Source organism: Neltuma alba, unplaced genomic scaffold (assembly GCF_004799145.2).
Source record: "Neltuma alba isolate B1F8T4 unplaced genomic scaffold, ASM479914v2 tig00013730_pilon, whole genome shotgun sequence".
NCBI lineage: Eukaryota > Viridiplantae > Streptophyta > Magnoliopsida > Fabales > Fabaceae > Neltuma > Neltuma alba.
In genome coordinates this window covers 113,243-138,174 of record NW_021637878.1, presented here as the reverse complement: position 1 = coordinate 138,174, position 24,932 = coordinate 113,243, and the positions used below count along the sequence as shown (strand labels likewise).

The 24,932-nt window shown below is 37.2% G+C and overlaps 3 protein-coding genes across 3 annotated transcripts; all 3 read left to right on the top strand.

The window, feature by feature from the left end:
* Positions 1-405: 405 nt before the first annotated feature.
* LOC114738974 (exocyst complex component SEC5A-like) lies at positions 406-13,479 on the top strand. Its single transcript, XM_028927040.1, is given in 22 exon segments — positions 406-988; positions 2,347-2,498; positions 2,650-2,741; positions 3,229-3,423; positions 3,635-3,762; positions 3,853-4,011; positions 4,591-4,701; positions 6,390-6,464; positions 6,772-6,909; positions 7,015-7,206; positions 7,393-7,536; positions 7,868-7,994; positions 8,074-8,284; positions 9,608-9,672; positions 9,675-9,722; positions 9,821-10,055; positions 10,507-10,600; positions 10,844-10,921; positions 11,039-11,095; positions 11,769-11,918; positions 12,598-12,813; positions 12,999-13,479. Coding segments are annotated over 22 exon segments (3,315 nt in total). The 5' UTR covers positions 406-559; the 3' UTR covers positions 13,218-13,479.
* Positions 13,480-14,499: 1,020 nt separating this feature from the next.
* LOC114738975 (ABC transporter G family member 25-like) lies at positions 14,500-20,161 on the top strand. Its single transcript, XM_028927041.1, has 3 exons — positions 14,500-14,605; positions 14,697-15,537; positions 18,829-20,161. Exons 1-3 carry the CDS (start codon positions 14,534-14,536, stop codon positions 19,866-19,868), a joined length of 1,953 nt encoding a protein of 650 aa, XP_028782874.1. The 5' UTR covers positions 14,500-14,533; the 3' UTR covers positions 19,869-20,161.
* Positions 20,162-22,424: 2,263 nt separating this feature from the next.
* LOC114738957 (uncharacterized) lies at positions 22,425-23,322 on the top strand. The gene has a single exon (XM_028927021.1). The coding sequence runs from the start codon at positions 22,425-22,427 to the stop codon at positions 23,010-23,012; it is 588 nt and encodes a 195-aa protein (XP_028782854.1). The 3' UTR covers positions 23,013-23,322.
* The last annotated feature ends 1,610 nt before the right edge of the window (positions 23,323-24,932 follow it).

Genomic DNA, 24,932 nt, shown 5'->3' with positions numbered 1-24,932 from the left:
CTAACCTATTTTGAAGGGTGGAAATATTGTGTGACAGTTCTTTAAAAAATGATGATTTCAGGTCAAAAAAAAGAAAAAGAAAAAATGATGATTGAAGTTCTTTTCTTTCCAACTATATTTGTAACTTATTTTTATTTTAAATTTAATTTTCAACATCGTGTATATTGGTTGCAATTTACGCGGAGAAGCGACATGTTTGAATATTCTTCTTCTTCTTCTGCATAAATTTTGGTCGAAGGCTTGCTTGAATATTCGACGGAAATGAGTGATAGAGACTAATAAGACGCACTAATCACGAGCCACAACGAAAAATATGACTTTGTATTTTTTCCAGACTTCAAAAAAACACAATAAATCATTATTGAAGAAAAATGGGAAAAAATGAATCCAATTACCCAACCGAGACGACCCGATCGTTCCTGCTAGCTCCGAGGTGGTGCCATCGGTCTTGTCCAGCAACGCAAACACTGAGACACAGATCTGAAATCCAGAAGAAAGACTCTTCCAATTTCCCCGTCTCTTGGCACCCAGAAAGGGAAATAAACATCAAGCCGTGTAAATGTCGAGCGACAGCGAAGATGAGGACGAGCTCCTCCAAATGGCTTTGAAGGAGCAATCTCAACGGGATGTCAGTTATGGCAAATCTTCCGCTTCTTCCAATTCTCGCAAGCCTGTCGCTAACTACGTCCAGCCTCCCTCGTCTCAACCCAGGAGGGCTGCACCTGTGGTGAATAGCAGTGGCGCCAGGCCGATGCAGAGCAAGGGGAGTAGTGGCGCTCGGAAAGTTGAGGATGATGATGATGATTCAGAAGTGGAGATGCTCAGCATATCCAGTGGGGATGAGGATTCTACTAAGGATCGAAATGTGGGGTCGAGAAAAAGAGGAGGTGGCTCCGCTGCTGCTGGCGGCAGAGCGGGAGCGCAGGATGATGATCGGGCCTGGGACGGCGGGGAGCCTGCTTGCTGGAAGCATGTTGACGAGGCCGAGGTATGCGATGACTCGGGTTTATATGTGTGATCAGTTTTTACTGGATGGAGTTTCCAGCTCTCAAGTGATGAATTACGGATCATATTATCGTTCTTTTAGTGAATTACTATTTAATTTTGTGCGTCATGCTTCCCCTATTGGTTTGATATAAAGGTAAAAGTCGTAGAATTCGTTGTGACTAAACTGAAACAGTTGAGTAAGTTTGAGCTTATTAATATTGGGTGAACTTTTGATATCCATTAGTTATTGACTTATCTTAGACAACAATGCTGTCATTGTGTTGATATCATCTGTCAACATTCTCCTTGGCTGTTCCTCTGTGATGTTGTAGAAGTAGCAAACTGTAAAATGGATTATGGTATTTGTTTCGTGTACTTGTTTCTATGCTGATGTTGACCGATAAATAGCAGTCAAATAACCATATATTGGGACAGTAGTGCTTCAAAATGTTTGCATGTGGTTTTGTTGAGCATAGTTGCCTTCCTGGGAGAAGCAAAAGGAAATCCAGGTCTTGACACACCTGTCTGAATGCTCACTCTGTGGTTAAAGGTCTTTCATCCGGACAATGTAAATAGGATGTTAAATGAAAAAAAAATGGATTAACTGTGGTACTTTTCACAAATAACCTCAGTTAAATGGTTATAATTGGCTAGCTTTTTGAAATCAAAATTTCCGAAAATAGTGAAGAGTACAATAGCAAAGGTATCTATTTGAAACCCCCTAAATCTGGGGGAATGGTAAACATGGCTCTTTGAGGGCTTTTGAAGATGCTAAGTGGTTATTAAATGATGCTGATCATGTTGTTGCCTGTGTTTTTGTTGCTTTGTTTCTGTTCTGGGTTTTCTTTTTTATGTTTTCAGTGTCTTTTGCTTTACCTCTTCATTCTGAGACCTTTTAAAGATGAAAATTTTTTATGTTCCTGTTATGTTATTCAATTTTCTACTGTTCCTGTTATGTTATTCAATTTTCTACTGTTCCTGTTATGTTATTCCACCAATGGGCTATGCCTTTTCCTTTATGACCTGATTTAATCACTTACTAAAATTTGGGGGTATGGAAATGCTGTAATGCTGTACTCTGACGCATTTGTTTAGTAAAATCAGCATTGAAATTTGAAAACCACTTCTTTTTTTCGCTCATCTCTTTATAAAAAGGCAAACAAGGGAAAAATGCTTTACCTCCCTTATCTTTTAGGCCCATCTTATATCTTCAAGAGCATGTATTGTCATATGAGTGTCTCTTGTTCCTTGTGCTATGTGAACTGTTACTTATTATATCTTCTTTTCAGATGTTTTTCCTAGCACCTATTATTAATATTTCTTTCTGTTTAATTTAATGTAGTTGGGCTTCTTTGACAGCTTGCTCGTAGGGTTCGTGGAATGAGAGAATCAAGAACAGCACCAGTGGCTCAAAAATACGAGCGCAAAGTTTCAGCAAAGGGTAGAAAGGGACTCAACAACTTGCAGTCATTTCCTCGTGGCATGGAATGTGTCGATCCTCTGGGATTGGGGTAAATTCACTTTGACTTTTTGCCTAGCAGATACACTGTTTCCCGCTATTTCTCATGTTACCCTTATATTTGCACTGTCTCCACTTTCCATTATTTTCCATGTTACTGACGTTTAAAGAGTCCAACCATTGTGCTTAACTGTGACTGACAGGATCATAGACAACAGAACCTTAAAGTTGATCACTGAGTCTTCAGATGATTCTCCAATGAATAACAAAGATCATCTGGATAGCACCCTACGTGGTATTCCTTTTTGTTATTACATATTGTGTGACTTTTTTAATTTTTAAAGCAGTTTCTTTGCTGTGTTTGCTTTCATTTCCCATGCATATAGAATTTTTCCCCCCAAAAATAATGTTTGTTGCGACATGTGACTAGGAGGAAACAAGTGTCCAAACCATAAATTAACAGTCAAGAAGGAATGATGAGACGTTCGTTTGCATTTATTATTGCATGATCTGTATGAAGTCACATTATTTATAAGCCATGAATAGTGTGGCTTGCCTCAAACTCTATGTGAAGCTCGGGACCCACAATCTAGTTTTAAAAAAATGAGTAAAGTTGCTGTCCTAGGAGTGTGTTCTGAAAACTATCTGGAAACTAAAGCTAGGGTTTTACCTGGTTCTAGTGTGTCTAAGATCATTATAATGTGGAACTTTTGTTGTTTAGATTAGCTAAAGAACTTGTGTCCATTCGTATGGTTGATAGAATTTTTGATGCCACAACACAGAGAAATTGATGTATTTTTCGGAGAACTTTGATGCAAAGCTGTTTTTGTCACGGATACACCAAGAAACATCTGCTGCTGATCTGGAGGCTGGTGCACTTGCATTGAAAACTGATTTCAAAAGTCGTACTCAACAGAGAAAGCAACTTGTTAAGGACAACTTTGACTGCTTTGTCTCATGCAAAACCACAATTGATGGTATGGACTTGACCCTTGCTTGTTATTCAACTGTCAAAGAAGCAAGCTATTATTCATAGATTAGACAACAGGTAGTTCTGTCACCCTCAAGTTCTAGTTGTCCCTCCTCGGATGATCACAGATATGAGTAAAATCTAAATTTAGTAGTGGCACTAGCATTATCTAGGAATGTTCCTTCATTTTAACTTAAAACGTATTTTCTCTTATGCAGATATTGAGTCTAAGCTGAAACGGATTGAGGAAGATCCAGAAGGGTCTGGGACTACCCATTTGTTTAATATTATTCAAGGGGTTAGTGTGCAGGCCAATCGTGCTTTTCAGTCTTTATTTGAAAGACAGGTATGCGATATCTAAATTCTAAAATTCTTCTGTAGCTGTTATTCTAGAATTTACGTACTTTTTTATATTTGTTCTTGCTGAATTTTGTAGGCTCAAGCAGAAAAGATCAGGACTGTCCAAGGAATGCTACAGAGGTTCCGGACACTATTTAACTTGCCAAGTACTATCCGTGTTAGCATTAGCAAGGGAGAATATGATTTGGCAGTCAGGGAGTACAAGAAGGCCAAGTCAATTGCCCTACCATCTCACGTATAAGACTATCTTCTATTTTGTGTATTAAGTTTCTTTCCCTCTTAAGCAATGAGTATTGTCTTGGACAAGTCACATTCTTAATTTGTCGCTGAAGTTTTTTCTACTGATGACTTGCCTGTTTCTAATTGTCAGTTTTGTCCTTGAACTTAGGGATATGTCAGAATAAATTATAACAGTTACCAGTGTCGTGTGTGTATGATGTTTTCAAGGCGATAGTTAATAATAAAGGAAATTAATGTACTACTTTTTCATCGGTATTTAATTTACAAATCTCTTTCTGTGCTTCATGAAGAGTAATATTTGATATTTGCTTTTTTCTTTTTGATTTCAAAGATTGTATGCAAGTGTATTATATATTGGTGTTAGTGTTGTTAATGTTAGTATCTGTAGCACTTTTGGTTTTAGAAGCTCTCATTTTCGTGGGTTAATCATCTGTTAAAATTTGCTGAATTATTCTGGTTTTCCTATTATCTAAGAAATTATTGGGGCATATTATGCTTGTGGATATCCTCAATTATTGTATTGTTTGTTTTTCATGTTCTTGATTGAGTTTATTTGTTTATTGTTATGGTTCAGATTCAGGTGGGGATCCTAAAACGTGTCCTTGAAGAGGTTGAAAAAGTAATGCGTGAGTTCAAATCTACGCTTTACAAGTCCATGGAAGATCCCCAAATAGACATAACAAATGTAAGTTTGCTGGCTGAAAATAATTTGGCCTGCATGAGAAGTTGCATTTCTAATTTTATGTCAATATGTGAACATATAGTACTTCCTCTTGTATTGACTATTGATTCAAGAGTCTAAATCTTAGATTCAAGAGCAGTAGGGGTTTAGGCAATGTGATCCTTTTTCTCCTTTCCTCTCTACACTAGTGGTCAGTGTGCTTAGTTGAATTCTTTTTAAGGTTGTTGAGAGAGGTATTTGTTTACTCCATTGTAAGCAATTGTGCCTGTTCAGTCTGTGGTTAGTGATGCTCATTGGTGAGTAGTCAGACAGCCATTGGCTCATTTGAGATGCCATCTCAGCAGGTGCTTTGAGCTTGTTCTTGTTCAAGGTCAACCAGAGGAATGTATCTTACCGTTGGGTGAGCAGGCAAGCAAGGCTCTCTGGTATTATGGAAAAAAAATCAGAAATCGTGCTTTGAAGTTGGGACTTTATTTGAATAATGGAGCCGTACATGTATAGGACTCATGGCAGTGTGATTGTTGTTGAATTTCTGAATGTAGAGAATCCAAAAAAGGAAAGGAAATGCATATAATATAGGTTGATAAACAAAAGGAAAAAATAGATACAAGATGCATTTAAGTGATGGCAATCGCAAGTGATGAAGAAAGGAAATTATTTATTGAAAATAGAGCTTTTGCACATTGATCACCATAAGCGATATTGTATACAAGTCAAAGTAAAGGCCTATGGATCCAGTGACAGAATAAACAATAATATGCTAAGGATCTTCAAGTGACACCAGTTCCTGGTTCAGTGGCTTCCAGCAGCAGAGAACACTGACAGTATCTTGATAAATGAGGTAACTTTCCCTATGGATGACTCCAAGATGGGACCCCTTTTGGAAGTTGACTGGGTTGGAATATGTCAGTGAACTTGCTCTCTGCATGTCGTTATTGTGGCTTCTTATCACTATGCTGAACTGTAAAAATTCAAGGTTGATGATCTTTTGAGCTTGTTCTTTTAGATTGAAGCTATGTCAGACATGCAGATGGCAAAAATGGTGCCAGAAAGACATAACCTATTGCCAATCTCTTAGGTGTATGGAGACCGTATAAGGAAAGTAGTCAGCACTGTTAATAGTTAGTGATGAGGAGAATGGTTACTATATTCTGTTATAATGGTTAGTCAGAGTCTTGATTAATTAACCTACATAACTTGTAATTAGCCAATAGAAACACTTATGGTAGGTGGTTGGAGATTCTAAGCATTCTATTTATCTCCTTCCCAATATTATTTGTTCTACCTTCTCTTTTCTTTATACTATCAAGTGATATCAGAGTGACTGGTTTTTGGACCGTGGTTGAAGCCACTTGTTTGCAAGCTACCCTGAGGGTTTTAAGAAGATATGTTCATGCAGTTAGAGATGGATTTCTATGAACTTTTTATGAACGTACTAAATGAGAATATGATTTTATGGAGCATTTAGATATTTATGTTTATGCCTATCACTTCATTGTTTGCAATCAGCATATTAATATGTATATGCAAAACCCTATGGTCAGCACAGCAAAGAGGACCTGTGAACTGGCAATAGTGATTTTATAGTTTTAATTTGGTAAAGAGGTGTTGATGGGTTGTAAACTTGCAGTTTATTTTTCTTGTTTATTACTATATTCAGAAGTGACTCTTGCTCTAACTTCTTCATGCAGCTTGAGAATACTGTTAGGTTACTGGTGGAGCTGGAACCTGAGTCAGATCCAGTGTGGCATTATTTGAATATACAGGTTAGATAGTTTGAAACCTGTCAATCAGTGCTTATCTTTACAGGTGCAGTTCAGTTGCATGCTAAACAGTACTAGCTACGATGGATAAACAGATTAGATATGTCAGTGCGCTGCTGTTGGTGATATTGTTGTGGACTTTATTGAAGATTGCTCTCTTATTGATTCTTATTTCCCCTTTCCCTTAGAAAATTATTTCAAGTTAGGTACTGTGCTTCATTATTTTGAACGTCTTAATTTTATATCTGAAGGAGAAATTCCTAAATCTATTGATTTCTCTCTTTTTGTTTTTTTTTTTTGTTTTTGGCAGAACCAAAGAATTCATGGTTTGCTTGAAAAATGTACTCTAGACCATGAAGCTAGGATGGAAATTTTGCATAATGAGTTACGTGAAAGAGCTCTTTCTGATGCTAGATGGAGGCAGATTCAAGAAGAACTAAGTCAACCTGTATGTGCAATTGATAGAAATCCCTTGTTGTATGATATTTGCTAGCTAGATGTTAATCTGGTGGCAATCTTTTCTTTCTAATATTATTTTTATGACTTTTGTCAGTCAGATATTAATGACTATTCAAGTCTGGGCAATACCCATCCTACGGTCCAATCACATCCAGTAGATTTGACTGGTGAAGAAGTTGATGCTTTTAGAGGAAGGTATATACGGAGATTAACTGCTGTTATCATTCATCACATACCAGCCTTCTGGAAGGTTGCTCTTTCTGTTTTCAGTGGAAAATTCGCAAAGGTATTATGAATATTTCCTTTTGTCAAATTATATATGCAAATCATGCATTGTTCCATATTGTTCAAATAAGTTCATGATTGGACTTGCAATATTTTTACGTCATATTTCAGTCTTGTTTATTTCAGCTTGTCCTAGATAGTTACACCTGTTGTAATTATTTTTTGCTCTCTTTTCTTCTTTTTCTAGTCTTCACAAGTTCCTTCTGAATCAACTACCAATAATTCAGCAAATAGGACTGAAGAAAAAGTCGGTGATATGAAATATTCAAGTCATTCTCTTGATGAAGTGGCAGCAATGATATGCAGTACAATATCACTGTATGGAGTCAAGGTAATTGTGCTCTCTTGACCCTTTTTGTTCCCCACTATAAAACAAGAGTCTTTACTAAATAGTTTCTTTGATTTTGTCACTGATTTTGTCCTTTGATTGAATTTCAATCCTTATTTATCCCTTTTAAAAATCTGTTGAGCCTTGTAGTTTTTCAACAGTGTTCTAGAAATATGTGAAGAGTTATTCCTGACGTAATATAGCTGAAACTTTTTTCTGGCTAGATAGTAGTTTTGTGTTCAAATTTAAAAAAGTACGTTATTTTTGTTTTCCTATCTATAGCAGTAATGTGTTGCTTATGTAGATATTTCCTGATGGTCTACCTTTGGTGCAGGTTACCAACATTTTTGGTGATCTTGAAGAGTCAAACATCCTCCGGTCATATATGAGTGATGCCATAGAGGATATATATAAGGCATGCCTAGCTTTTGAAGTGAAGGAAGCTGCTCCTCCTATTGCAGGTATTGATTCTTTGAATCTGAAAATAATTTCCTTGTCAAGATCTGAGTGCTTGTATTTATTTATTTATTTTTTTTTCAGTTGCTGCTCTCAGAGCACTTCATTCAGAGATTATGAGGATTTACATTCTTAGGCTTTGCTCCTGGATGCGAGCATCAGCTGCACAAATTTCAAAAGATGATACATGGGTTACTGTATCAATTCTTGAAAGGAACAAATCCCCATATGCAATATCATACTTGCCATTAGCATTCCGTTCAGTGGTGGCTTCAGCAATGGACCGAATCAATTTGTAAGTCTAAATATCTTTCTGTAGGAGTTGAAAGGTTTTTGAATGAAAATTACACAATGTTGATATGTCAAATCTATCAATCTTGTGTGGATATCCAAAACTTGCTTCATATTTATTTTGTCTCTTGGCTCCGAATTTCCTTGCACACCACTAATGTTGAGCTTTTTTCCCTTTTTTTGTGGGGTGGGGGTGGTGGGGGTTTGAGATGCTTTGACATAGATGATGCGATAGACAAAGTCGTATGGATTGTGGAAGCTATTAGGTGCCAGGATTTAGAATTTCAAACTTGCCACTGATTTTATTTATATAACGTTTAAGCTGTAGTAGCCCCTCTAAAGGAAGAAGAGACAGGAGTTAAACCAGCTTGAGATACAGCCAGAGAAATGAAGCAAAAACAGAAAAGAAAAGAAATGGGAGAATCAACACCACTGACATTTGAGAGCCAGCATCTCTCCGCACCTTCATGAAATTCTTCTACCAGCCTTAGTTTTACGTCCTAACCCATAGATAAACCCTTCCAATGATCTCATTTTATGGACCTTAAAACTGGTGGAAGACGTGGGATGAGTTGCTTATTATCAAGCTTTGCATGGACCTTAAGCCGTTCCCCAGAATAACCCACTTGTGCCCATAATTTCTATCTATTTGGCCGATAAGACCAATATATTGTGAATGAATTCTTGCATCAATTCAATGTCTGGTTTGATTTTCAAAACATTGGTTACAAGACAAGTTAAAGACTCGTTAAGGTATATAATTATGGAATAGTATGCTATTAATTATAGAATTAGTTCCATGCTAAACATGCCAATTGCAACTAATGTATTCTCCTCATTATTTAGTCAACATAAGTACATCCGAACATTTAGCTTTATTAATGACATTGTCTTAAGTTGTTTGGTCCCTAAGAAATTTGATCCCACCTAATGGGAAGTAACTACTTGTAAGCTGTTTGGTAGTTTCTCTTGGAGCTTGTTATATCCAACTTTCACAGACATGTTCACTTTTTATACTCTATTCAATCTCCGGAAAGTATGTTTTTACTTAACAAAAACCTGGTCTACTCGCCTTGGTGGAATGTGTTTAATGCGTGTTGGGATCACTTCAGTTACTTACTGACTATAATACACAATTTCTAGAAGATAAAATGTTTGGAATGAAGCTCTATATTTCTCTAGGTATCACAGTACTCATCTGTATTTTAAAAAATTTCAAATTTGATGGGAAGCTCTCTGCTTCACAACTGTCATAGTGTGTGTGTGTGTGTGTGTTCCCCCCCCCCCCTCCAAGTTAAAACTAGTCTGATATTATTTATCTATTCAGGATGATTCAGTCTTTAAGGAATGAGGCAAAGAAGTCGAAGGATACATTTGCACATCTTCAAGAAATTCAGAATCTATCAGACTTGCATTTTTAAATTGTTTCCTGGATTTTGCTGGTATGTTGGATGAGTTGGCCTGCTAGTATGTTCTGGCATATTTTTCTGGTTATGGAACCCGTCCAGTAACGAAACTTGCTTGCATGATTGACTGCCAGGTAATTTAGAGCACATTGTAAGTGAGCTTAAGCAGTATACCCCAAGTAGGGAAGGCTCCTTCTTACCAAATGGATATTCACATGAATTTGAAGAAAATGTATCTTCTGATCTTCATGGAGGTTTTGCTGATCCCCACCAGCAGTTTCTAATAGTTCTAAGTAATATCGGATATTGCAAGGATGAGCTCTCTCATGAATTATATGGAAAATATGAGCATGTTTGGCTGAGTTCCAGGTACTTTATCATTGTTTCCTTTCGATGCTACTAAAATGCTAATAAATTCTTCAGTCTACAGACGTAAGTAAAAACTGCTGCACTCACCTGGATGCATTACCACTGTAGTTGAATGGAGTTTGCTGACCTGATTCGGTTCCAAGAACTAATCCTGCCAGCAAGTTTTCATTCATTTTATGTCAGAAATTTTCAGGATCTTTAATCAGTTTGCCCTGTGTCCTTGCTTACCAAGAATTCACACACCAGATTGATATCTACCACTCTGATGATTCTTATTATCTGTATTGTTTTCGCTGTTAACTGCTATGGAGATATGTTTTGGCTAAGAATAAATTGTTTCTCTTGCTGCATCAGCTTTGTTGCTTCCTGCTATAAAACATTTTGTTCACAATTGAGTCTCTTGTATATTATTCATGAATTCTGGTACTTGGTTTGCCTTTACCTAATTCAGGGGTAAAGATGAAGCAGATAGTGATGTCCAAGATCTTGTCATGTGTTTCTCTGGGCTTGAAGAGAAGGTCCTTGAACAATATACTTTTGCAAAGGTAATGAGAAAATATGTCTACTCCCTCATGTCCTGTAAGATTTTTTTTTTTGGTTAAATTGTGTGGTAGTTCTCCTATAAATCTTTTCTTACATATGTATGGAACTCCATTTCTCTAGAAAGTTCAAATTTAGATCAATTATTCTCCGGGATCCTTAAAAACCTGGACTTTTTCTCGTTAAGAAAAACTGTGCTCGGTTTTCTTACTTTCAGTGTTCAACACGTTTCCTTGTTCTTTCATCAGGCGAACTTGATCAGATCTGCTGCTATCAATTATCTGTTGAATTCTGGCATTCAGTGGGGAGCAGCACCTGCAGTTAAAGTGAGTTGCAAGCAATGATAAGCGTTATTGTAAATGTGACAGCTTTCATTATTTTTTCACTCCAAAATGTTTACTTCTTTTTCTGGATTTTTCTTTAACCTAGAGTACCATTTTCAGGGTGTGCGTGATTCAGCAGTGGAGTTGCTGCACACATTGGTAGCTGTGCATGCAGAGGTAATAATTGCATGCTAATGGAAATTATCTTTTCTTTCTTTTTTTTAATGTTGCAAGATAAATTTGGACAAGGAGACACGTGTTTTTTGAAAATACAACCATTCTGCTCCAACCCCGAGTCACTGAAGCGCACTAACTAAACATTTGCCCCATACCCCGGCAAATAACTTTGAACTTCTGAAGAAAAAGACTTCCACTATATAGAGCATAGCCAATTTTTCAATTGGGGGGGGGGGGGGAAGAACCGCCTCTGTTTTTTTTTTTTTTTTAAGAGAGGCCAAAATGGAAGAAGGAAAAGAAAAGAAGAATATTGTGTCTATTTCTGAATGAGATTATCGCAGATACCTTAGGAGGTGTAGTCTTGATTTGTTGCCTTTTTAAAATTAATGCTTGACTCGATCTTAGGCAATAAAATTCTAAATGGGCTTTGAATGAGGAGTTCTGCTGAATGTTAATCTTACCCTTTTTATACTGTTTCTGACCTAATGCCAATGGTAATATATTTTCTAACTTCACAATATGTGGTCCCAAGCAGATCTACCATTTAGGAGCCTTGTTTATGAACCTGGATTTATGTCAAAATAATATTTGGTCAATGCTAAAGGAGGCAAATTGTTATTTTAGTATATTTGTATGGAAATATTCTGCTGAGATGAACTGTGCCTTGTCATAGGTTTTTGCTGGTGCTAAGCCCCTCTTAGATAAGACACTAGGCATTCTTGTGGAAGGCCTCATTGACACCTTAATCAGCATTTTCCATGAAAATGAAGCTACAGATCTTAGGACTCTTGATACGAATGGATTCTGTCAGCTCATGTTGGAGGTATGTTTCATGCAATTTTATGTAGGTAGAATTACAAACAGGTCCCAAGTAAAGAAATTAAAAATTTTCTCAATCCCGTATACAAGTCAAACTTCTATGGTTACAGTGGTTAGGACCTATGGGTGATTAATTTTCTTATTTGGGACCTATATGTAGTTCTCCCTTTTATTTATTTCTTTAACCATGCACTATGATCATAGCACACAATGTCAACTATGATTATCTTGATATATAGTATGCATTTGAGTCATTTCTTTTGACAGTTATATCGATGGTTGTGCTTGCTAGCATGAGTGAAAAGGGGGAAATTTAATCGAAACATCCCTTTCTTCCTTTCCGTTTGTTCTTGCCAGGCTGTTCATTTGACATCAGAAAATCATCCATTCCTCTATTGTTATCTTGAGTTTCTAAACGTGTCTGCCATGAGGCACGGCCCTTTTACTTCAAAAGTTTTGCCCGTCTAACATTGATGATTTTTCCACACAATAGAAACTCCTTCGCATCTTTTGATTGTTGGTAAAATAATGGCCTTTTTGCCTCTCCCCCCCCCCCCCCAAAAAAAAAAAAACTGGTAATACAAAGGATTTGAATTCTAGAGCACTATTTATATCTCACCTTAAATATCATGACTCAATGCTGAGATCTGATGGATTTGATCAACTGGCTTTCATTTATGCAGCTTGAATACTTTGAGACAATATTAAACCCGTATTTTACATCCGGTGCAAGAGAGTCCTTGAAGTCCTTGCAAGGTTTGCTTCTAGAGAAAGCAACGGAAAGCGTGACTGATATTGTGGACAATCCTGGACACAATCGTCGGCCAACTCGTGGAAGTGAAGATGCAGTTGCAGATGACAGGCTACAAGGGGCAACTGTATCACCGGATGAACTTATTGTAAGCGACTTCTTTATGCATTTTGACTTTTTGTTTCGCTACAAATCCTTGGTTTTTGCTGGATTCGACCTGCTACATAAAGATGGTGTTGTATTTCATTTTATTCCCTCATAGGAATCACTTTGTTCAATTTATTTTATTCCGTGTATCACCCGAGCAGTTAAAATTGTGCTTGTGCATTTCAGGCTTTGGCACAGCAGTATAGCTCTGAGTTGCTTCAATCAGAGCTGGAGCGGACACGTATTAACACGGCATGTTTTGTGGAATCAATGCCTCTGGGTTCGGTGCCAGAACCCGCGAAAACTGCATACTCCACCTTCAAGGGATCAATGGATTCTCCTAGCAGAAATTATAGAGGTACCAATCACACAGGATCCCCAAGTTTCTCTCGGAGACAACGATGAGTATTTCAGCAGCCATTCCCTTTGTTTTCCTGTTATGTGTTGTTGTATTTTAGTTTAAATATAGTTAATAATGGAATATTGAACTCTCGTGCTTTGCTGTCATTTTTTCCCCTTTTATTGGTGTTTTTGGTTCTAATGGGAGTTTTGGGCCTTGTATTCTGTATAGAAGTTTCTTTTGGGGGGGCTTAGTTAGGCAAGGTTAATGTCTTTTTTGGTTTTCTTACTTCTTACATGGTATCATTTAAAATGTTAATATTTTTATATATATTCTTTTTTAAAATTTAGGTATTAAATTTTAAAAAGTTTGTTTTAGTAAAATATAATTATATTTGGACTCAATAAAGGACTGCATAACGTGCTCATGATTGTGTCATGATTCACACTCAATCTGAGGATTAGTTATGTTGAATCCCCATTGCCGTTTGCCGAGTAGGGTTTTACGTTGTTTTGGGTTTGTATCTCCGTATCCATCAAATCCAGGCAATGAATGCAAATGGTTATCTCTTATAACGCTAATTTGTTGGCAGCTCCAACATGCCTTCATATCAAACGACTGCTGATTATATAATGAAATGGCAACGAGACCGCAATTTCATTCGAATTACGCCCTGTAACAGTATCCCAGGAAAGTCGTTGAGCCACATTGTAGTGAGACTATCCATATATGGCATCAGTATTGATGAATGCATCATATTAACTTTAATACCTTCATAATAACGAGGCTCCAAAACAAGATAATTTTTCTACAAATATGGGTGTATTATTTAAAAACATTAATTTAAGCAATTCCCGACCTCAATGGCAGCACCGAAATCTCCAATAAAAAGACTATATTTGCCCCCTTTCTTTTAATTAAAAAAGGTGTACGGTATACTGTAAGAAATGTTTGTATTTGTCATGTTTTTATCAGCAAAATTCATGTGCAGAGGTTATTTCCTTCTTTGCCATGAACGTCTTGATGTTCCAACTGGCTCAATTCTATTGGCACTCGGCATGTGCTCCCACATAACAACGATCCATAACCTACCAACTTCTACCCTTCAATTGTTTATTTGGGAAGACATGGATTTGGGTAAGGAACTGATTTCTTATATTAACATTTTTATTCAACTAGATTTTATGAATTCGATTTTAAATTTCAAATTGCACGTTATGTTATTAGCGCAATATTAATAATAACAGAATTGGATCACATGGTGTTAGAGAGTACGAAGCTTGCGTGTAGTCTCGCTGGCCTAGAAGTTGCATGCCTTCATGCGTTGTATAAATACGCCTGCGCCTTGTCTATTATTTCTGCTCACACTCAGCGCCAAATAATGGACGCGCCACCACCTGATCCCAAACGCCGCCCTCCTTTATTGTCTTCCTCTTTCCCCATCACTCTCAAGGTATCTCCGCTTCTTTTAATCACTTGTCTCTCACTTTCTGATCTCAATTAAGGATTTGAATTACCTGCCTTTATATGTATCTGTCATGCAGTTCATGGACGTGACTTACAGGGCCAAGATAGTGAACAAGCATGGAGGCAGAAGCATCAGGCGAATGTTCGCACCTTCGTCCCACCAAGGAACAAACCCCGACACCACCTCGTTACGAGAGCGAACCATTCTCAACGGTATTACCGGTATGGCTTCTCCGGGGCAGATCCTGGCCGTCCTCGGCCCATCGGGCAGCGGAAAATCAACGCTCCTGAATGCAATATCCGGCAGACTCAAAGGAGACGGCCTCGCCGGCACTGTTCTCGCAAATGGCGCTAAACTCAGTAAAACCATTCTTCGGCGAACCGGCTTCGTCAGCCAGGACGACTTGCTCTACCCTCACCTCACCGTCCGGGAGACCTTGGTCTTCTGCTCCCTTCTTCGCCTCCCAACAAGTCTCTCAAAGAAGGAGAAGATGGAGGTGGTGGACTCGGTGATCTCCGAGTTGGGTCTGGGGAAATGCGAGAACACCATCGTAGGCAACAGCTTCGTCCGGGGAGTGTCAGGGGGCGAAAGGAAGCGCGTCAGCATCGCGCGCGAGGTGCTGATGAACCCGAGCCTGTTGATCCTGGACGAACCAACTTCGGGTCTCGACTCAACGGCGGCGCAGCGGGTGGTGAAAACTCTGAGGTCGCTGGCGCAGAAGGGGAAGACAGTGGTGACGTCGGTGCACCAGCCGTCAAGCCAGGCGTACCAAGAGTTCGATGCGGTGCTGCTGCTGTCGGACGGGAAGTGCCTGTACTTCGGGAAAGGCAGCGACGCCATGAGCTACTTTGAGTCAATCGGATTGACGCCGTCTTTCCCAGTGAACCCCGCCGATTTTCTGCTTGATCTCGCTAACGGTACGTCATTCGTCTTTGTTTCTTTTTCGGTATTTTCATACGCATGTTTGCTGTTACTGAAATTAATGGTAACGAATTATAAATATACGCTTGAACTATATGGTAAGTTAGAGGTAAGTTTCGGGTGCAGGAGCGCAAAGAAATGGAAGTGACAGGAGTAAATTTTTTTTCCTTTATTGTGAGCATTTGCATGGAGTGCGACTACTCATAATAATTCATATATAAATTGTGCGGCTCTACATAATCTGCTTATATTTTAAGCTGATAATAACACACATAATGATCGAAGCAATGGTTTGTAAAATATGTGCGAGTGAATTTGGAGAGGTGCGTGACAGTGTGGTGATCTGAGTGGTGAGGGTGTTATTGGTGTGTTGGGCAGTTTGGGTGGTTACGTGGGAAGGCATTTCTATGACGAAGGAGTTAATTAGTTAGCTAGAACTAATTAATTGGTTTTGATTTGTGGGTTATAAACTTCAATGGGCACACATGGCATCTTGCTAATTGCGACGCAAGACTCATTGTTAATGTGAGGTGCTAATACAATATTATAGTGTATTACATTATATTAATTAATTCTCTCTTCAAGTGGGAACATAATCCAGAAAACAATCCAATCAATCCGATTCAGTTGTCGTGGTTGTTTCTCAGTCACATCTTTTCTTTTCATCCCCCCCCCGGGGGGGGGGGGGGGCCTTCCTTTATCAATTATGATCAATTATCAACTTATACATTGCTCATGGGGGAAATTCCTTCACGGCCTATATGCAACACGCGTCTTCTTTCCCTTTGAGGCGGTTGTTTTTTAATTCATGGGGCCAACTTGATTTGTTGCCTACCTAGTGATGCATGCCCCTCTCAAGGATTCGCATTGTTAGAAGGGCATCCCTTCTTTATGGGAGCTTCACAAAAATATTTCTTCTCTTCTTTTCCCTTACTCATAATATTTAACCAAAGATCCCATTCACCATAACATCAGCGTCTCTTCATGGCCCCTTGTTTTTCTTTCCCTTTTAATTAAAAACAAGGTTGAGTTCGAACGAAACGTATGTACATATAATTAATTAACATGATTAAGAAACTGCATTGGTCCGTGTTGATTATGAACATGTACAGCCTCCGATCCACATCTAATCTTATCAGATGCGGGTCCCAGTATTTCTTTGCGGGGTCCTCCTAATATTTCTGATTTGAAAAGGATCGATGGCCCCTGTCTTCTTCAATTCGTTTTAAAGAATAAACTTGTAGTCAGGATTTAATCTCCATCAACGTATGGACTTGGGATCAAATCCTCGCTCCACAAGTTAATTGATGAGGATTTAATGTCTTCATGTACGGGACCCAATCATCCTTTTCATTACCAATTCATTGATATGACATGCTTTGCAAAGTCATATGCATCCCCTTCCAATCTACTCTTCCTCTCATGTCGCCCTGCATTTGGTTGCTTTATTTTATTTTATTAAGCCATTCTCTCATTATCTCTTTTGCGGAAAATGTTTATTTCTTTTCAAAAGAGATCAGCATTTTAAAATAAACAAAAGAACAAAAAACTATATAGATTTTATGTGTTACTTTTTCTATATATGCATCCCCAATAAAATAATGATGTGTTCAACAATACTATCCAACTTGAAGAATATTTTAGAGCAGTGTGTTGTGTGTGTGTTTTGAGAGAATGGATAGGTGCAGCGGTGGTGGGTTCTATATAAATGCCACTAAACATAATCCACAATTAATTAATGCGCGAAGCAACAGGGAGGGGAAGTGGCATTTGACTTGGAAACTTTTATAGTTTTACGGGATTTAGCGTTGTAAGCACTTAGGATTACTGTGATTCTCCCATCAAAACTTTCTAGATTGAGGAAGTTGAAGGGCCATCGTTATGGATTGTAACGTAGATTTAATTTGGAGGTGGAGAAGCAGCAGATGGTGACGGCATTATATTGATTCCGTGATAGGCCGTCAATATGTGTTTAAAAAAATATTAGCAGTAATAGCAGCGACGTAATTAATCTCAGTGCGTTTTGAATAAATTTGATTGGTTTGGATCACAATTCAATTCGTAACCTTTAATTCACCCGCCACCATTGGAGTGCTTTCTGTGGGAGTCCAATAACATTTGTCTCTCGAGTTGGCATCTTGCTCACTATCGTAGTCCAATACATAGGATAAATTAATCAAAACTTATGAGTTGATGAGATATATGCCTGATTATAAATTACGAAGCTAGGCAATAAGCGTAGAAATTATAAGCACAAACACTTGTAAACATAAACGTCTCGATGATCGTATCAATAGAAATATAGATCATACAACAACAATAAACACTCCGTTTATCTCTACACGTGTCGAAAATTAATTGACTTCAGTGGTATGGGCAGTTGTAGATGATTCCCTTTTCGGGCTCACTTTTCAAAGGCCGGCCGGGTTTCTAGGAAGTTCCTGCGAGGCCTCTTCATCACCCTATAAACACACACACACACACACACACACACACTTGGTCGGGTCATATTTGTGGATCTGGATCCACAATGGGCCGCGTATAGAAACGGATCATCCTCTCTTGCTTGTCTTGAACCTTGTGGTCTATCTCAAGTCTAAAGTCTGAACGGTGCCTCCTGAAAGAAAGGTGTCAAAAATGGAGGTATACGTGTACCCTCAAAACTTACTGATTAACTGTCAATCGAGCAGAAGACGTCAGTAGCACCATAGTCACTGGGATTTGCTCTGATACAAAACTACTACTCCGGTCCTAATTATAAGACCCAATTGACTTATTTGAGGAGATTAAGGAAGTAAGTTAAGTTGGTTATTTATAATAAATAAGTGTTGTTATTCCTAAAATATCCTTGCTAATTAAGTATATTGGCTAAAACTATCATTATTAGAAGGATTATCTTGGAAAAAAATGCATAAATATAAGAGAGAAAATGGATTGGGTCTTATAATTAGGACCAAATAAAAAGTCAAATTGGGTCTTATAATAAGGACCGGAGGAGTATATATGATTACTGCTTTTAGTTAAGAATTAGAAAGAATGCTACTTCCCCTTGAATCGTTAGATATGACGGTTATTAATGATAATGACTGCCGGAACCAGACCATCACTGCATTCTTCATAACTGTTTACATTAAATTCTCGTTTTGCATAGTGAATTTATGCAGTGCTTGCGATGGATTCATGTCAATTTGAAGAAACCAATATTATCGTAGAAGAGAGGAAATTTCAATATAATGTACGCACAGGTAAATTTATCTTGTCTTAATATTAAATATTTGATGTTGCAGATGTTTGTCAAGTCAATGGTATAGGTGAAAGAGATAGGCCAAACATAAAACAGAACCTTGTTCGTTCATACCACACCACACTGGCTCCCAAGGTCAAAGCTGCTTGCAAGGACAGTTCTGCAAAGAACACTAACCACTTGATCAAAAACAGGTGCTCTTCTGAAGAACGTGGCTATGGCCATCGTAGTAATACTAGAGACAAGATCAGCTTCTCAAATTGGTTCAACCAATTCAGCATTCTGCTCCACAGAAGCCTCAAAGAAAGAAGGCACGAATCCTTCAACACTCTCAGAGTCTCCCAAGTGGTCGCTTCTGCATTATTGGCCGGCTCACTCTGGTGGCACTCTCACTATACCAACATCCAAGACAGGCTTGGCCTTCTCTTCTTCATCTCCATCTTCTGGGGCGTCTTCCCAGCTTTCAACTCAGTCTTCGCTTTCCCTCAAGAGCGCCCCATCGTCACCAAAGAGCGAGCCTCTGGTATGTACACCTTGTCTTCCTATTTCACGGCCCGAATTGTAGGAGACCTGCCCATGGAGCTCCTTCTTCCCACAGTTTTCCTCATTGTGACTTACTGGATGTGTGGGTTAGAGACGGATCTGTGGGCTTTCTTGCTGACATTGCTGGTACTTCTGGGACACGTTCTTGTGTGCCAGGGACTTGGGCTGGCTTTAGGTGCGGCAATAATGGATGCAAAGCAGGCTTCCACTGCAGCAGCAGTGACGATGCTGGCTTTTGTGATAACAGGAGGGTACTATGTGCACAAAGTGCCATCTTGCATGGGTTGGATTAAGTATACATCCACAATCTTTTACTGTTATAGGCTTCTGATAAGTGTGCAGTATGGGGATGGCAATAGAATCTCACATCTTCTAGGTTGCTCTCATCCTCATAGGCAAACTGCTGGGGCTGGCTGCAAATTTGTTGAGGACGACGTGGTGGGCCAAATCAGCCCTTTGGGAAGCACTGCGGCTATGTTGCTTATGCTTGTTGTTTATAGATTATTAGCTTACCTTGCATTGAAGCGTATCAAGGGTTGAACGTAGCTACATATCTGTATGGCATGCTATGTGTATTATTTATTTACATGCGTGCTGCTATATTTGGAAGGTTCCGTATTATTGAAGAAACCCTTGGATGCTAGCATTTGAAGGACATCGAGATATCCTGAAACAGATGGGTCAATAATTTTAACTTCATACAGATCATCGATCTCTCCCTTAAATGTTTTATAATAGATGTTGGATTGACTAGTTGATTCCCGATGGCCCTGCAATGAGACACAATTTCTGGTGTAGAATTCAATTTGAAATGAAGTGAATCATTATACGTACATTTGGGCTTCAAATTCCAGATGAATCTCTGTCAGTTTCAATGTTCAGCGAAGATCTACAAACATTTTCTTCTTACAAACACTTGCGTTTTTGGGCAGACAAACTTTGATAATTGGCATATATGAAGTCTCATGCATTAATTGGGACCTACATAGAGAATATTCCGACATGTTCATACGAATGAAACGAGAGAAAAAACTTAATTGGGAAAAAAAAAGTGGGGGAAAGAAAGTAAATGAAAAGATGATTAATTTATAGATGTCGAGGGTATCAAAAACTAGGTGCATAAGGATAAACAAACTGGCAACAACACGTGCCGTTGAAGTATGTAAATGATGAACTCATAATATAGATGGCCATTATTGTTACTTCTAGTTCTTGGTATTTTTACTTGTATTTAAGGTTTGCTAATTATTTATATACATGCAAGTAGAAATTAAAGAAATGTTATGGAAAGATGTATTTGGACTCGTAAGAGAATCTTGTTACTTATAATTCCTAGTATTCTGCATGTTGGTTTGTGTTGCGATGCCTAGCTTGCTCTAGAATCCTAGCATATGAGAAAGACATGGCCAATAATTAGATAATATTATTAATGGATTAGACATTTTTCTCCTTGGCCATGTGAGTATATAAACCCTTGTCAGTATGAAATTTAATTTCTTTTAATATTTTGACAAATATATGATTAATCCTACTTTATTCATTATCAACATTTTGTCTATCTTATTGACATAAATAATATATAAGATATATGTATAGTGCCAACCGGTATGATTATATATTTACAGTTAAAAGTTTTGACAACATTAGTATCAGAATTTAATGCATGAAGAGCTGAATTAAAAATTGTGAATTATATGAAGATCTAATTATATTTTTCAATTAAAAAATAATTAATGTGAAAACATGGGCACAGGAGACAAAGACAGGAGTAAAAACATTAAAGAGGAGAAAATAAATATGGAAAAGGGGACAAATGGATATATTGCGCATTTATATTGTGACGTGTATTTAACAAGAAATAGAGCATTTATGCTGTGATGTGTACTGATCAAGAAATTGCGTATTTCGAAAATGTGATAGACAGTTAAGAGAGCAAAATAAAGCAAATGAGATTTGATTATGATTTGAATCAGAGATTTAATTTGTTGATGGATGCATATTATATATATATATATATATATAATTGCAAGTTAGAATAATATTGAATGCCGTCAATTGGGCAGGCCCCCATGTGATTGTACCCACAACACTTCTGCACTTGGTTTTGTCTCACCTCCTTTATTTTTATCTCCCTTTTTTATTTTTGTCATGTCTCATTTTTCCTCCTCATTTATTACTGCGGCCACTTTGTAACTTGCAAGTCACTGATTAATTAAAGGTATATATATTTCCCAGTTTGATAATAATATTTTACTAAAAAAATTTAAATGTAAAAACTTGCTTAAGTGTTAATTACTTTTAATATTTATATATTTACTTTCAATGTTTAATTTTTTATAATAAAAATATAACATATATATTAGCTGTCATTGGAAAAAAAAATGCTTGTGATCAATCTAACTTATTCAATTTTCAATTTGATTTTCATAATTCAAGATATTGCGAAATTTTAACAATAACGACTAAATTAATTTTTAATTAGTAGGATTCGATTGCGAATTTTGAGATTAAAAATAACATAATTATAAGGACCAAAATTATAATGTTTTCTTATTTTTAGTTACTTTTTCATGTATAATAAAGAAAATCTCTTACAGGGTCATATGCTTATTAAAAAAATATATCGTACGATTTCCTTTGGCGAATAATTGAATACACTATATATGATGGATATACGTACCTTGCAAAAATTGGGCAAGTGGAGTTAAAGTCATTTTAAAATGAAAATGCTAAAATATGCGTCAATATAAAACACATCAAACATGTTTATTTAATTTATTCGAAGTTAGCTTACGAAACCAAGAGGGAAAAAAAAAAGGTAGCTTAAATTTGAAACTTCTTTGTTTTTCTTTCTGTTTCGTTTTGTTTTTGACAAGAAAGTTTTTCATCATATTTGATCCTTCAACTTTAAGACTGGATATGTGCAAAGACAAATAAATAAATAAATAAAATAGAGCTACTCTCTTCGATCGCTAAGGAGCCATATAAATTTTTGCAAAGAATGGCAAGAGAATACAAATAGGGATAGCGAACTACATATTCTCTATTTCTTTCTTATTTCTTCTCTCTTCCTCACCAACATCCTCCAGATCTCAAATGGATTCTTCTGCAGGTCGTAACCACCATCTCCAGCGAAGGCAATGTGCCGGAAAACGCCCATCTTCCCGCCGGATTCCGTCGTTCTCCTCCTCCTCCTCCTCTTCTTCCTCCCTTGATCAGTCAACGTGTTCTCATGATGATTCGCTTCTGGGTCCTGCAACCCCTCTTAGATTAATCTCCCGCATCCCGTTCTCCTGGGAACATTTTCCCGGAATCCCCAAGAATCATAACCACAACAACAAGATCGAGCCCTCCCCCTCCCACAAACTCTTACCCTTGCCTCCTCCGACAATCACTCATCTTGAAGATCATCAAATTCGGACTCGGAAGAAGAATTTGAGTCAAGGTAGTTTTCAAAGGGATCCTTTCTTTGCTGCTCTAGTTGAATGCTCAAAGTCTAAGAACGATTATGATCATCATGAAGAAGCTTCCACTAGCAGCAGTCTCTGGAATAACAATGTGGCTAAGGTTTCGAGAAGTCTCAGTGGTCGTTTTGAGTTTGTCAGTTTTTTTGCTTCTTGCAAGAGAACCTGTGCTGTTTCCGAATCTCTGGTTCATCTTCCAAGCTCCAGAAGAACAAGCTGAAGAAACAGACACACCAGACACTGCCCCCTATACAGACAATAAACTTTGATATGTACATGTGTTATTGTGTGCTTGTTTATTGTTTTATTTTACCGTAAGTATTCATGGAGCTTTGTGTAGAAGAAACAATAATGGACACGATAGCCACCGATTCCTCTAAGATTTCTGATCTCGGAGATTCCTAGCTAGCTGAAATGTGCTGTTGTTCTTGTCGGCATTGAGAAAAATAGAGGTATTTTCGTTTTTTCCCCTTGTTTTTATCTTTTTTTTAGATTTTGATATTTGCGAAGACAAGTTTGGCTTTGGAAACCTGAGCTATTGCAATGCGTTGATGCAAGTAGGAAGTAGAGACAAGGATTACTGAAAAATATTTTGATCATTTTTTCCTAAAAATAGGGTGATGTTTTTTGGCATTATCCGACATTGAAATAATGTGCAGTATACAATACGTGGATGTTCTGGATTTCATGTGACTGTCATATTATGAGTGAAATTTACATTACTCCATGTGGGAATTATAGTCGTACGCTGGATCACTGTGGAAAGAGTGCAAAGTTGTTGATTCTTTGACTTTGGTATTCATTGGTGAATGTGATCATTTCTTAATTCCTAGTTACGATTTCAATAAAAACAACTGCGTATGCAGAATTAGAGTTGGATAGGTGTGGCCTATTTTATCTGCAAGCATATATATATATATATATATATATATGTTGATGTATGTTTTTGCTTTTTGTTTTTTTTTGTTTTGGGCCTGAGTTGATGTATGTTTTTTTATATCATTATTTGTTAGGCCAGATTCAAGTCGTATTATAGGATGATGCACGTTATTCTTAACTTCTCTGTTAATTTTGAAACCTCCTTTTTGGTAGTAATAATACGAAAGGATAACGACTAAATTATGCAATAAAGTTTGTGTTTATTTAGAAGAGAATATATATATTTGGATTAATATAATATTTGGTCCTTCAAGTTTGTCCTTATTTTGGTTTTGGTTCCTTAAATTTTAAACAATAGGTTTTGGTCTCTGAAGAGACAAAATAGTCCAAGTTTTTATTAGATTATAGTGACTTGAAGAATCAAAACCTTGTTATTGAAAATTTAAAAGACCAAAACTAAAATAAAAATAAATTTGAGGGACCAAAATTTGTATTAGCCCTGTATATTTCGTACAAGAAACTTGCAAACCGAAAGGGTGCACTGAATTAATGCCTAACGAGATTCCAGCTTAGCTGTAAATATATTTCTTTAAAAAGTCATGGCAATTATTTCGGTTTATTTATAATTTATAATTAAAATGAAAAGGCATATATATATATATATATATATATATATTTTGGGGTTGGGGCAGCCAGTGAATGCATAGGAAGCATCCAACTAAATATCATAATTGGTTTAGACAATGCTGGGACTCGGCTTTTGGTGAATGGGTCCGTAGATCTATCTGTGTAAACAATACCATAATGCAGCACGCATATTGCTTGCTGTACTATTTTGTTCAGATCCCTCCGCCTTTCGTTACAATTTAATTATCATCGTAAGGGATTATTTATTTAAAATAATAAATATCACTGTGAAAGTCATTTAAATATGTGGCTGTGTTCACTGCTCTCTGTTATATACTACCTCCAATCCTTAATATGAGAATTCGTTTGATTTTTACTTTGGTATAAGATATTAAACTCCAATCTATTTTATTTCTCATATTTATCTTTTTTTTTCAAGGTAGTCCTTCTAATAATAGTAGTTCTAACCAATACACTTGATTAACAAAATATTTTAGAAAAGATAATATTTATTTATTACAAATAACTAATTTAACTAGTTTTCTTAATCTTTTTAAATTAGTTAACTAGTTTTTATATTAAGAATTAGAGATAATATTATTAAGTTACTGAGCACAGAGCAGGCGGCAGACGG